A 13237-nucleotide genomic window follows, 5' to 3' on the forward strand; every position below is an offset into this window, starting at 1 on the left:
ACAGACACGCAAGCGCGCACATAACAACAATCAATTTGATTCGCAAGACTACGTCTCTTGTACTATCGTAGCGGGCGCGGGGGGGTTCTTTGTCGGGTTCTCAACTTGTTTTATGCCCTCTTCCGATATCTCTGCTGCTTTGTCGTTCCTCTGTCGCTCTGCGCTGGCGGTCTTCTCTCACATGTGGTGGTCCGCTGGGGTACCCGAGTCGTTCGTCCTGTGGGGATCCTGGCTGCCTCTTTGCGTGTATGTGTGTCTTGCGCCTTCTCTCTACACGCCCGCATCGCTCCGTTATTATTCTCATCTGTCATTTCTGTTGCTCTCCTTCCCCCCTTCTCTTCCGCCGCCATCCCCTCCACTACCCTTCCGTCCCTGTCTTGCTTTGACAGGCGCACGTGAGTACGAATCCCCGTACACATACATATAGACGACCACCACAACGCATCTCTGCTGGCACCTCCGCGCCCCCACCCACCCACCCCCACTCCTCGGTCCTCTCAGATTTTCTTCTCCATTGTAGTTGTACAGGGCATCACCCTCTTGTTTCTTCTTTAGCTGCTGAGGTTCAGAGGTTTATGTGCTATTGGTATGTGTACGTGTCAGTACGCCATTACGCGTCAGATTCTCCTTTCTTTTCATCTTTCTCACCGCCTCCCGACCTCGCACGCTGGCTCCATTCACTCAGATTAGCGTGCGTAGCGCTTAGCTTGACGTGTGGTTTGCGCGCAACGGTGCCTCTGTTCCTGAGGCTTAAGGGGAGGGGTCGGGGTGGGTGAAGCACGCATCTAAGGCAAAAAGAAAGGCCACTGGCAACGTAACTGCACGTGTCTGCCCTCTGTGTTCTTTGCATGAGATATGCGAGTCTTGTACGGTACCCCGCTGCCGCCTGGCCTTGTAGCCCCCACGAGGGGCGAGCTGCGCCTGCGCGTAGATCAACTCATCCTAGACAATGAAACCATCAATCACAACCCCTTAGTGCAACTCTTCGAGGCCCCCGACTCCGCTAGTGCTGTTGTGGCAGCGGAAGTAGACCGACCAGAGGCCACCTCCGCGTCGTTCTCGCGCAGTCCGAACCGCTTTGTGGTACCCGTCGACTACTGCTGTGTAGGTCCCATCTTTTGGGGTGAAACACGCCCCTCCGCGCAAGGACAGCCCGCCACGCCGCAGCTGCGGCGTGGCCCGCTCACGATGGCGTACCCAATCAAGATGGTGGCAACGCAGTTCGAGGCCTATCTCGAGCGCATGACTGCGTCGCCGCAGCAGGGAGTACAGGTCGATGTGTTCGTCCCGTCGAGCTACAGCGGCCGGCCTCCCGTGACGGTCGGAAGGTGCAGAATTGCCCTTGAGACCCTTCAGCCAGGTCACCCTGTGAAGGGCTGGTTTCCCGTAATGCACCGACGCTTTCGCTCCTCCGCCGAAGAAGTTGCTCCGTACACGTTTGCTGAAGTGCCGGTCGGCAAGGTGAAGCTCACAGTCACCGTGGAATACTTCCTGAGCTCGCGACGACCATCACCGGAGCCGACCGTGTCCACCAAGCACAAGCGCCGCGAGGGCAAAGATGGCGGCCGCGTACCACTTCCACACGCCAAGACGCGCCGCTCTCACCACCATCTGGGGCGTACCGGCAAGGACGCAGCGCACGCACCTACGAGGACATCCTCAACGTCCACGGAGACTGCTGCACCCGACTCGTCTGTCTCCTCCTTACCTACTCCAGTCGCTAATGAAAGGGTGCGTCTGCGCGGACTTCATAGACGGCAAGTGGATGACCAGAAAACGGCCCTGCTCCAGGACAAGTCAGCCGCCACGCAACACCTGCTTCAAAAAGGACTGCGGTTGCGGGCGCAGATGGAGGCAGCGACTCGTGGGTTAAGTTTCGACGATGTCGATGCTACCGCGGAAGCGGTGCCCCTTGGAGATCGACGCGTCGTTCACGGTCATGTGAGTTTCAAAGATGTAGGCGACGGCATGTTTGCCGACGACATGGATGAGGATGTTAACGATGGAAGTGCCGCCGCCTACACGTCAGAGGACAGTGATGAGGAGAAGTTTGCCTTGCAAATGCAAAAGGACGCCGAAGCACGCGATCGACGGAGCGTGCGACAGCTGAACTCAACAATGTCGAGCAGCTCCCATCTCGCACCAGCAGCAGCGGCGCACCACCTTGTCCGTAGCCCAGCTGCTGAACCGGCACCTGAGACCGCCGTGGAGGTGTTGCCCAACACAAATGGTGACAGGGTCCACAGCACGCGAGCTGCCGTGGAGCTGTGGTTTTCCAACTTCTCCTTTGCGCACACAGCCCTCACGGTGGACTTACGCAAGATTCGCATTAACGTCCGTCTCAGTAGCGACATCACGACGTTGGAGCCGTCCTCCGGGCCTCTCTCGTCGTTTGTTCACCCAGTACCGATGCAGCAGCCATCGATTTGCCTGCACTTTGACGTGTGCAGCTTCTTTGAAGATCGCAGTAAGCTCGTGGTCGAAGCGTACAAAGTGGTGGGTGAGCTGGAGCTGGAGAACGAGAATGACCCATGGAGCATCGAGGGACCGCGGCACGTGGCGAGGGAAGAGCTGCTTGGGCTTTCCGTGATTGGGCTTTACCGCCAATCGCGCGCTGTTGTCTTTCGGGACCCTGTTGCCGACACATCCAACGTCTTCGCCCACCTGGAAGTACGAGTACAGCACCACAGTATCAGTCACAGCACCACCACCAGCACTGTTCTGGATGCACTTCATCAACAGCAGCCTCAGCGCCAATTATCTTGGAATCCCACCCAAGGTGCAGCAAGCAGCTCCTCACAAACGCCGGCGAGTGACGCTGTTCAACTCAGCAGCATCCCTGCGTCGGCCGTAGTGGTGCGGCCGACGCAGGACCATGCCGTTGGCGCAGCGGTGCAGACGTCTCCTGCTAGACGTAGCCACGTGCCGGACGCGTTACTGAGAGAGGCGGCAAGCGCTAGCCCCGGCATCTACCCTTCGCGCGTATTGCAGGCTCCCGTGGGCGGCCACTCGCTATCCAGTGATGTAACGGGACGCAGGCGCTTGCGCATCGTAGTGTACAGTGCTGTAGAGCTGCCACGTGTGGCAGTAGCACAGAGTCATAATCACAGCAGTGCAACTGGTTGCGGTGAGAGTCACTTTCCAATTATCTCCGCACGACCTCCGTCCATACCGGAGGCAGGTGTGGATGGCGCAACGAGCTATGCTGAGCCAAACTCCTTTGTCACTGTTGAGGAGGTGTACCGCGTCGAAGAGGCGTGGGGGACGAAATCAAAGACAGCGGCGTCTACCTCATGCGACCCCAGTGCACCATCGTCATGCAGGCAGTCAATCCACAACTGGTATGTTGATGAGGCGCACGGCGGCTTTTACGACCGCAGCGCTGTTGCGAAGGAGAGCAGTAACCCGGACTACAACTACGAAGTGATTCTGCAGCTACCAGAAATAACTGTTCCCATGGATAGCAGCATCTCAGCGGCTGCAATGACGCACGGTCTAGCCGATATGCTGGACGAGCTACAGCTGAGGGTGTGGCACTCGGACCTCTCTCGCCAGGCTTCCGTACTCAGTGACTCTGCTGCCGCGAGCGGTTGTGCGGGTGACAGGCCAGGCAGGTCGCGCAGGGCAAGCGTCCGCCAGCAGGAAGAGCACTTCTGGGAATGTGCAGCGTACATGGGCACGTGCCGTGTTGACCTCCGTCCGTTGCGCTACCTCAATAGATTGGATGGCTACTACCGTGTCGTGTGCGAGCGGACGCCTGAAAGCGCGGTAGGGCCGTCGGCTACAGAGGTGGAGTCAAACACCATTGGTTATGTGCGATTGAGTGTCTCACTGTACTGAGGAACCAAGCAAGCAGAGCGTAGGCAAGCGCTTCGAACACAAACGAAGCGAAAAGAATGAGTGCTGAGGCTGCAACGCTTTCTTGACTCCCCTCTGTTTCATTACTGTGGCTGCAAGCTAGAGTAAAGGCAGGGTGGGAGGAGGGGGGAAATTTGCTGTGGGCAGTTGCACAAACAACTACCCTGGTAGACCCGCTGCCTCCATTGCGTGTGTATACGCTTATGATCATGGACGGTGAAGGCCATTGTTGTGGTGCAGCTCCGTCCTGTTGTCCTTCGTTTTTCTATTGGCTCAGGTAGTATTGTAGGTGTACACGCCAGATGGCGCTGTGGTCATGACGCTTCGGCAACTTCCCTGCATGTGTGCAAGCATCGACCTCTTTCGAAGCACCTCACGCACACGCCTCCCTCTTGCGCAGTGATCGCGCGCACTTGAGCATATCGCTGCCTGGGCGTGTCCAGGCAGTCTCTCCGGTCGAAGCAAAAGTAGCGGCAAGCAGACAGCGACTTTCCCGTTTTGCGGAACTCCCTTGGTCTCTATGAACAGATGATGCGGTACCGGCAGATATCAATCCAGGATCAGCCGGGATGCTCGATGATAAGAATGCATCTATAGGCGCAGCGGCAAGAGGCCCCGGTTGCCTTTTCTTGCGACTATCACCCTGAGTATGAAGGAGTGAGGCTATGACCTTGAGCTGCTGGAAAGACAGCTCGCTCAACCAACACAACAAAAAAACAAGTGTGGCTGATGTCGTTACCGACTCTCTCTTCCCCTCATGGCTCTCCGCACGGGCCCTACAATGGTGGAGGACGACATAGTGCGACTTGTGCGGCAATGCTGCCGATTCTAGTCTGTCGACTGCGCCCTTCATTTCAGTTTCTCTTTCGTCATGCTGAATTGGGTCACAATGACAAACTGGACAAACTTACCAATTTGGCAATGTCCGAGGAGCCCACGTCCACTACATGAATGACGGAATTCGCCACTGGTCCCCGACGCCAGACTGCCATTATCCGCAATTACGCTGCATGATGCGGCACAGTAAGACAAAAGCTACTTGGCAGCCACCGTCTGACGCTAAAAGAACGGGGATGTTGAACCTACAAGACGAAAGGGGGCCATCCTCGCCCAGCTCCGCACGAGCATTTTGCCGTGCTTTGCGTTTCGGCAACGGCGATTGGCTCACGGCAACGGCATAGGGGGCAGATGGTGTATTCTCTGCTACTCTGCTAGCAGGGCGCTGCCCCTATCTTCACCTGTATTTTCTGAGGACCGCTGGCACGGCGTTGTGCCCGACATGCTATGTCAGGTTCTCTACCCACTTGAGGTTCATAGCACACCGCGTTTCACACAATTTATGTGGTGACGTAGATCTCACTCGAGGTGTATATGCCTCCCCTGTCAGGTGTATCTCGCTGCCCCCCCCCCCCCCCCCCCCCATGCTTCTTCAGAACGACGAGCGGTGAGCTCTTTCTGCCCAGGCAGGTGTCTAACCATGAGTTTCCTCCTCTTGGAACGTCCACTCTTGTCAAAGGCATGCAGATTCAGGGGAAAGGCGGGAGTGCCCCTGTCGCCACAGACCCATGGCAGCATCCCAACTGTCGCGGCACATGCAGGCACATAACCCAGACACGCCCTCCGTGGCATGAGAGGGAGGGGAATATGCAGAGAACGAGCCCTCTTCCCCAGGAAACACCACCGTCGTGAAACAAGCCCCAGGACACAGAAATCTGAGCATTGTGTGCGCATGTGCTCATGCGCAGCTGGCACAGTGTATCGCATTCCAGCATGGCATTCAGATATCAGAGATGCATGTGTAGTTTAGGAAAAGGGAGCAAAGCGATCTACACCTATCAGTCTCATAGTGCATGTGGGCGAAGCGTGCAGATCTGCATCCAACCGAGTAGGTCGATGTGTAATGGATGCTGAATGCATGACGAGAACACCGCGAATCGCATCATCAAGCACTTCAGACACGGGTGTGAGGGGCCTCTAAGCCACATCGTGCCATACCATGGCTTGAAGTGACAGAGGGGAAGGCATGGTATCCGGACAGGGTGCGGGGGCACTGGCATCTGATCAGTGGGGCTGGCAAACTTCTTACTTGAGCTCATCTGGCACGTGCCTAGACCATCTCTCACGAACTCCACGGCAGCCACCACTGCTCCCGCCCTTCTTTGCTGGCCTGCAGCTATGCATGTGCTTATGTGTGTGGCTTGCATTGTCTTTGTTGTGTATGGTGGTGTTGGTAGGCCAAGCTATTTTTCTGATGTTGTGCATGGTTTCCTCACTCTCTCTTCCGCCATCCTCATTCTTTACTCTCTCCGATGGCCGAGCAAAACTGAATCTGCCGCAGACCACCTTTGCTTTCCCCTTAGGCGCTTTTTTCTGACTCTGCGTTTCACTTTTCTCTAACGGATCGAATTTCACTTGCAACCACAGCCATCAAAGGCAGACAGATGACAAGTCTTGATGAAGACACGGAAAAAGGCTGAAACGGGATAATCTCATTCATGTATTGACCAATGACGAGTACTCCAGACGACTCTGCGAGGTCGGCTGTTTCCTATATGACAGTGCACTGGCCTTCTATTTTATTTTTTTTTCGTCTTGGTGCACTGGTAAGTTACGGTTCAGTTTAGCGAATCATACACCGTTTTCCCTCAAGCCAAGACCGAAATTCAAGGAAGTGGATGCTCTGATTCCTACCCGTCATCACACACACACACACACACGCGTTACTGACAAAGCTCAGAGGCGATACTCTGGCTGCGGGCAACGGGCTGGGAGTGCTCGCTCTGTTTTTTGGTCTCTCTCCACCTGTCACCTCAATTACCATTTTGTTTTCGTTCTTTGTTTCCCTTGTGCGCAATCGGCACTCCTTCGTTTCAAAGCGTGTGTCGCTGAAGCAGGCCAGCGGATACGGAAAGAAGAACAAGGCAAGTGAGAGAGGACAGGGCTGCTGCTGAGCCTCTGATGCGACGTAATCCTTCTTTGCGTCTTGTTTATGTTGTTTGTGTTGGCGTAGTCTCGATTTCAAAACAGCCCATCTGGTCTGTGCCTCTGTTGCCCTCCTTGTTTGTCTGCATTTGTGCCTTATAGCCGCCAAAAAAAAACACCTACTCCACATCCCCCTCCCTTTTTCTCTGTGCGTGGATGTACCCACAATACTCGCGTCACCAGTGCAGGTCTTCTATTCCAGTGATGCGCTCTTCTTTGGGGGGAGGAGGGGAGGAGTCACACGACGTCACGTTCCCATCGCATCACTCGCTTGCTCACTCTCCATCTCCTCGTTGCAAATCCTCCTGCACATCACTCACCCGCTCTCTCTCTCTCTCTCTCGTGTCCCTGTTGATTGAGCACACGAGCATCTGTCACCACTGGAGAAAAGGAAAAGGAAAGCGCAGGAAAAAACACCCAGGAGCAGGGACTCCTTCGAAGATAGATTTACCCGCCTACAAGGAGACACCCGTGGCGAGGTTGCGCACTGTTGCAACGCTCAACTTTGTATGCAGTGTCCACGTGTGCTACTCGCAGTAGCACAGGAGGATGAACTCCGAGCCTGTGGACACGAATCCACTGGTGCCCACTACGCTGTATGAGAAAGTGGAGTACTACCTACGCGACCGCACTAAGTACCTTCACGTGCAGAATGAAATCCCGCTAGAGGTAACGAATAAACTTGCCATGGTAAACAACTACTATGTCTCTGTTGCCGACCCGCAAGATATGAGCTTCACAAACTCGGGTGAGCATACTGCGGACCATGTTTGCTGGGTGGCCTACAACTTTTTCCTCCGACTGTACGTGCAGGCGGCGCTGCTCGTACCCACCCTTTTGTTCCTCCTTTTTATAGCGGTGCAGACCCACCACTCGCCGACGTTTCTCCTTCTGTACAGCCTCGTGATCGATGTCGAAGTGCTCTCGATGTGGGCCTACGAGAGGGGTGCACGCTTCGCTGCAGGACACTGGTGGGAGCTCGTGTGGCTGATCATAGGGCTTGTGGTCGTGAACATCCACGTGTTGTACCCCGCAAACGTTCTTTGCGCTCTGCTGCTTGTGGTGCATTGGATGTTCATGGCACGCATCACCGTCATTCAGGTTTCCCGGGCGCTGCGTGTGTTTTGCGCCTCCGATCGCCGCTGCTACATCGCCGAGGGCGTTGTTCTGGACATGGCCTACATCACCCGCAACCTGCTCGCGATGGGGTGGCCAGCGAAAGGAACGGAGGCGTTTTATCGAAATCCGTGGAGGAATGTGGTGGACTTTCTCCGCCGCAAGTATGCGCGCCTCTCCTCACACGTCATCACGCTCTGCTCTGAGCGCTGCACCGAGCCGTTTCCACAGCAGTCCACCTATCCTGTGGATGACCACAACCCCGCCGAGATGCCCCTCATGATTTCCTTTTGCTGCGAAGTCGCTGACTACGTCATGGCTGACCCGTACAACCGGGCGGTCGCGGTGCACTGTAAAGGTGGCAAGGGACGCACTGGCACGATGATCTGCGCGTACCTCATGTATTGCGGTCAATGCCGCAGCGCCGACGCTGCCTTGCGGCACTTCAGTCTACTACGCAGCCGGATCGGCGCGCAGAAGCTGCAAGGCGTGCAGACCCCCTCGCAGGAGCGCTACGTTCGCTACTTTGAGCACCTCATCAACGAACACCCTGGAATGGTCATCCCATCTCATCCGCGTCGTGTTCGTCGACTCGAACTGCACAATATCCCGCAGTTGTGGGTATTGCACGGGGTGGAGCACCTGTGGATGACCGTCATTGTGAAGCCGTGCACAGAGCGGCGTATCGTGTACCTCACGAACCGCACCGTCACGTTCAACTCCGCGGTGCCGGATCCGCGCACGTACAACTGGCGCACGCAAATTAAAGACCTCTTCCACAGCGACGAGGAGGTGATCTACCAGGAGGCAAACGAGATGGACGCGGCGGAGAGCTGGAGCACTGGCTACCGGCCGGATCAGCGATCTTTTCGCGTTATTGGTGAAGCTGGCGACGTGCTGCAGCTGGCCTTCCCAGAGGAGATCCCGGTCGTGGATGGCGATGTCTGCTTTAAGTTCTTCTTCTTCAAAAACAACCCCAATCCGCTGCTGCCACCCGTGCAGTTTTGGATTCACACCGGCTTGGAGAAGCACTCGACGATTCGGCTCGAGCGCAGCGACCTGGACGGGCCGTCCAAGGATACGAAAGGTCTCCGCTACTCAGCCGATTTTGCGGTGGAGTTGGTGCTGGAGGATGCTCAAGTGGAGCAAGCGGAACGCGAATGATGCCGCCAATGGTGATGAGCGACCGCATCCAGGAATGTCGGCGTGCACAATGCCGTGTTACAATGTGCGCGCTTCTCTCGACTGATGCGCAGATCATCTGTCGCTTTTCGAGGTGCTATACTGCTCTCTGTCTTATGTTAGTGGTGACTCGGTCGGGGACTCGCCTGTCTGTGTGTCGTGTTTCTGTCGAATCTGCCTCTCAGCACCGAGGGGGGATGTGGCTGGCGCGACTTTATGTTTTCTCCTCTGGGCGTTGATGCGGTCGTACGCTTCTGCTCAAGACCGGCAGAGCACACGGCGAAATCGATGCGCACATTGCAGAGGTGCCAACTCCGCATATCGTTGTGAAAAGGGACACCGAATCGGTGATGAACAGTGGCGCAGGGCATAACACATGGCGCATCTACCCCTCTCTGTAACTGTATATTACACAGTCACTTGTGCCACACTACTTACTCTTTTCATGTCGGCGGCCAACCTGTAAAGAGTCCTCACCCCCTAAACAGTAGGCGCGTGTCTCTGCTGCCTCTCTTGTTTGTCAACGTATGTAATCACTGCAGGTGATTCGGGCTCTACTATTATATTTCCTGCGTTGAGCTCGATGGTGTGCACGCATACTCGCTCTACTATCCGTCTCCCATTGTCTCCCAGGGCTCTCATCACTGCTTCATATGCACATCACCTTTGCTCCTACCACCCCACCTGGTTTCTTCTGCGGCCTACTTTGCAAGGTAGTGTGCTCCTCTGACGCTTCACCGCATCGCCCACCTCTCTCAGTTAAGCGTGCCATAGCTCATTCCCCCTCACTCCCTCAGTTGCCCATCTCGCTCTTTCTACATCCATCGACTTTACTGTCTTCTTTTACACTCGATTTAGGATCTCTCGCAACCGCCAGCTGCGATGTCCCTCTTCGCAAGAAGTGAACAGAGCGTCAAGTCGGCCTACCACTGCGCAACCCTGCTCGACAACTGGGATGAGGATCGCCGTCAGTTCGGTCAGCCCGTCCCCACCACCAGCGGCACCGGTGACTTTGACCCCAACACGACCTACAACACATCGTACAAGGCGTTGACAGCCGCACAAACCGCAGAGGCGAAGCCGCCAGGCTGCTTCGCCGCCGAAGCGCCCCGCATTCTTCTCTTTCATCACGGCGACATCGGCAACATCCAGACCTACTGCCACGCCACATCCGAGCTGGCGCTCACGGACCGCAACGAGCGAGTCTATACAAATGACGAGGTGCTCGACATGCCCGGCGTCTCGTCGCGTTGTAAAAAGACAGCGGCACTGCAGAAGTCTATGAGCGGGTTTAACGCTAGCCGCAGCGGCCACGCTGGCGCCTTAACGGGGGGTCTTGACGTCGACGAGGTGTCGGCAGCGGTGCAGCGAGAGGCACTCTACCTCCAGTCGATGGCAAAAACCGTGTGCTCCACCCCCTACTCGGCAAGTCAGATGCAGACCTCGGCAAGTTACTCTGGTGGCGAGAAGGCGGCGACGACAGAGAGCGAGAGTGGCTACGCGCCGCCACGGCTGCTGCCAGTGGGACGCGTTGCGGAGCGAGAGCGGCTGCTCACCACCAAGAACGTCTCTATTGATGCCACTGGGGTGTACGTGTGTGACAACTTAGATGCCTACCCGCTGACGAGTAGCCAGTGCGTCGGCAAGATGACCAAGTCGTGCGACAACCCAATGCACAAAACAAACCTTCGTGTCCATTACATGGAGGACGACTATTAATAGCACCGAGAAAACGCCTGTGCTGTAGTGGGGCTCACAACACAAAACCTGGTCTACTCTCTCCTTTGACCTGCCTCTTTGCTACGTCAGCTGCAGACGCGAGGTTCGTGGCATAGGCCACCGCACAATTCACTCTCTGGACCTGCACCGACACTCCCCACCGCTTTTTTGCCGATGTGCGTGGTCTTTACTCGCTTCCTTTCTTTTTTTTTTGGTGTGTTATGTTCCCCTCTTTCTGTGTACGCTTTCGTTTGTTGCTGAGGTTGCCTGATGTACACTACCTCATGAAAGGCACGCTGACCATCTGTGAGTCAGATCCCTCCCCTACGTGCAGTGTCTCTTTCCCGGGGTCCATGCGCCTCGGAGATCGTACTTGCGGGCAGGCAGGTGGAGAGCAGAGATTTGAAGTGTGGTGTATGTGAGGCTTCTTTGCATTCCACCTTCGTCTTGTTTTCTCTTTCTCATTTTGAGGTGCCTATGCTGGGATGTTTCTATGCAGCTGGGGTAATACGAGATGAGAGAGTGAACCATGAAACGGAAGGTGAGCGACTGTTGCCTACATGTATCGCACATGGCGTGCTCGTCGGTACGACACCGATGCGTGCACATCCTGCTCAGCGGTGCGAAATACAGAACACCGCGCCGCCGGTGCTTAGACAGCACCTAGACGTACAAGTGTGAGGTACTCACGCATATCGTCTCAATGTCTTCGTCTCTGTTCGTGAACCCTTCTATTGGCTCTCCCAACCATCTCTCTCTCTTGTCCCCTCTTCCGCAGCCTCCACACCGGTCACTCGTTTCTCCTCGCTCCTGTCACTTTGCAACAGAAGGCCTTCTTACGTAATTTAACGGCCTTTCCTTTGTTCCTGTTTTTGAGCTCTTCGTTTTACGTGTGTCTTTTTTTTTTTTCTTTTTTTTTTCGGGTACTTTTTTTTTGGGACACTCCCACAGAGGAGCGTCGCTGTTGTGATTCTTCTTTTCGTTGTTGTTTTGTGCTGTTCTCTGCCTCTCCCCCACGTTGTGCAGTCACTCGCCCCTTTCCGCGCTTTAAGAGGCGCACATAAAGAGAGGCGCGGTGCTGCTTCACTTGAGTTCACTAAATTACCACCACACCGTTGACGCGTGTTTGTCATTTCATTGCCCCTTAGCGCGCCTCCTTTCCCTCGGTTTCTCTTTGACTGTTGTACTCTACTGTCCCCTTTTTAAGACGAGCTTAGTGGCATTTCCTACGCGCCTCGTTGATTCAGGCTCTCCTCCACTGCCCTCCCCCCCCCCGATTCTTCACTTCTGTCTTTGCCAACATGGTTCCTACCATTTGCGTTTGCGTTGATGGAGACAGTTGCGCCGAGGTGATTGATTTTCTCGAAAAGAAGCTTTCGGGGAGTGTCTCCGCAATCGTGAGCGGCACCGATGCGAGCCGCTTTGCAGCAGTGAAGGCAGACAACGATGGCATTGTCTTGATTATTTTGGGGCGCTCCGCCCACGCAGTTATCAAGGATCTCTGTGATGACTACGGCAAAGAAACGCGTCGCGTGAAGCTGATCTACAGCATATCGGCGGGAGTCGACGCGTACAGGCTCTCGGAGCTGCAGCAGGAGCTCTCTGGCATCCTGTTCTGCAACGCCCAGGGTTGCTCCTCCAATATTCTTGCAGAGTACGTTGCCTTCAGCATGCTGTACTTCAATCGCTCCCCATGGCGCCTGGTTGCCTCGAAGAATGAGAAGAAGTGGAACCGCTTCAACTGCATTGAGCTCCGCCGACAGAAGATGGTGATCATCGGCTACGGTGACATCGGTCAAGCCTGTGGCGAGAAGGCCACCGCGCTGGGCATGGAGGTGACCGGCATCCGTCGCAGCGGCGACAACAAGGCGGACAGGTTTGGCGTCATGGTGCGCGGCAATGACGCGCTTGACGAGTCGATCCGCGAGGCTGACTTTGTGGTGGGTGTGCTGCCCGGCACGCACGACACGAAGCACTTCTTCAACAAGGAGTTCTTTGCAAAGATGAAGCCGAGCGCCGTCTTCATCAACATCGGCCGAGGCATGTCCCAGTGCGAAGCCGACGTCGCCGAGGCCCTCAACAAAGGCATCATCCGCGGTGCTGCTCTCGATGTGTTCGAGGTGGAGCCGCTGCCAAAGGACTCACTGTTGTGGGAAGTCCCTGACTGCAAGCTGCTGATAACGCCTCACTGTGGAAACTTGACGGAGAACGTGATAGAGCGCACCATGGAGATTTTCATGGACATTTTTGAGGAGTTCTTCACCCACGGCAGGATTTCCGCTCACACTGTGTGTCTGAAGAGGGGTTACTAAACGCGTTAGGGCGTGTTGTGGTGTTTTGGTTTTTGTGCATATCTTCGTCGCAGGTGGGGTCCGTNGTC

The 13237-nt window shown here is 55.7% G+C and overlaps 4 protein-coding genes across 4 annotated transcripts; all 4 read left to right on the forward strand.

The window, feature by feature from the left end:
- Positions 1-855: 855 nt before the first annotated feature.
- On the forward strand, positions 856-3840 carry LBRM_14_1270 (conserved hypothetical protein; the record flags this gene model as incomplete). Its single annotated transcript, XM_001563363.1, has 1 exon — positions 856-3840. One exon carries the CDS (start codon positions 856-858, stop codon positions 3838-3840), a length of 2985 nt encoding a protein of 994 aa, XP_001563413.1.
- Positions 3841-7389: 3549 nt separating this feature from the next.
- On the forward strand, positions 7390-9120 carry LBRM_14_1280 (tyrosine phosphatase isoform; the record flags this gene model as incomplete). The annotated part of the gene is made up of 1 exon (XM_001563364.1): positions 7390-9120. One exon carries the CDS (start codon positions 7390-7392, stop codon positions 9118-9120), a length of 1731 nt encoding a protein of 576 aa, XP_001563414.1.
- Positions 9121-10020: 900 nt separating this feature from the next.
- On the forward strand, positions 10021-10857 carry LBRM_14_1290 (conserved hypothetical protein; the record flags this gene model as incomplete). Its single annotated transcript, XM_001563365.1, has 1 exon — positions 10021-10857. One exon carries the CDS (start codon positions 10021-10023, stop codon positions 10855-10857), a length of 837 nt encoding a protein of 278 aa, XP_001563415.1.
- Positions 10858-12158: 1301 nt separating this feature from the next.
- On the forward strand, positions 12159-13169 carry LBRM_14_1300 (conserved hypothetical protein; the record flags this gene model as incomplete). The annotated part of the gene is made up of 1 exon (XM_001563366.2): positions 12159-13169. One exon carries the CDS (start codon positions 12159-12161, stop codon positions 13167-13169), a length of 1011 nt encoding a protein of 336 aa, XP_001563416.2.
- Positions 13170-13237: the final 68 nt, after the last annotated feature.

The sequence above is a fragment of the Leishmania braziliensis genome, chromosome 14 (assembly GCF_000002845.2).
Source record: "Leishmania braziliensis MHOM/BR/75/M2904 complete genome, chromosome 14".
Lineage (NCBI taxonomy): Eukaryota > Euglenozoa > Kinetoplastea > Trypanosomatida > Trypanosomatidae > Leishmania > Leishmania braziliensis.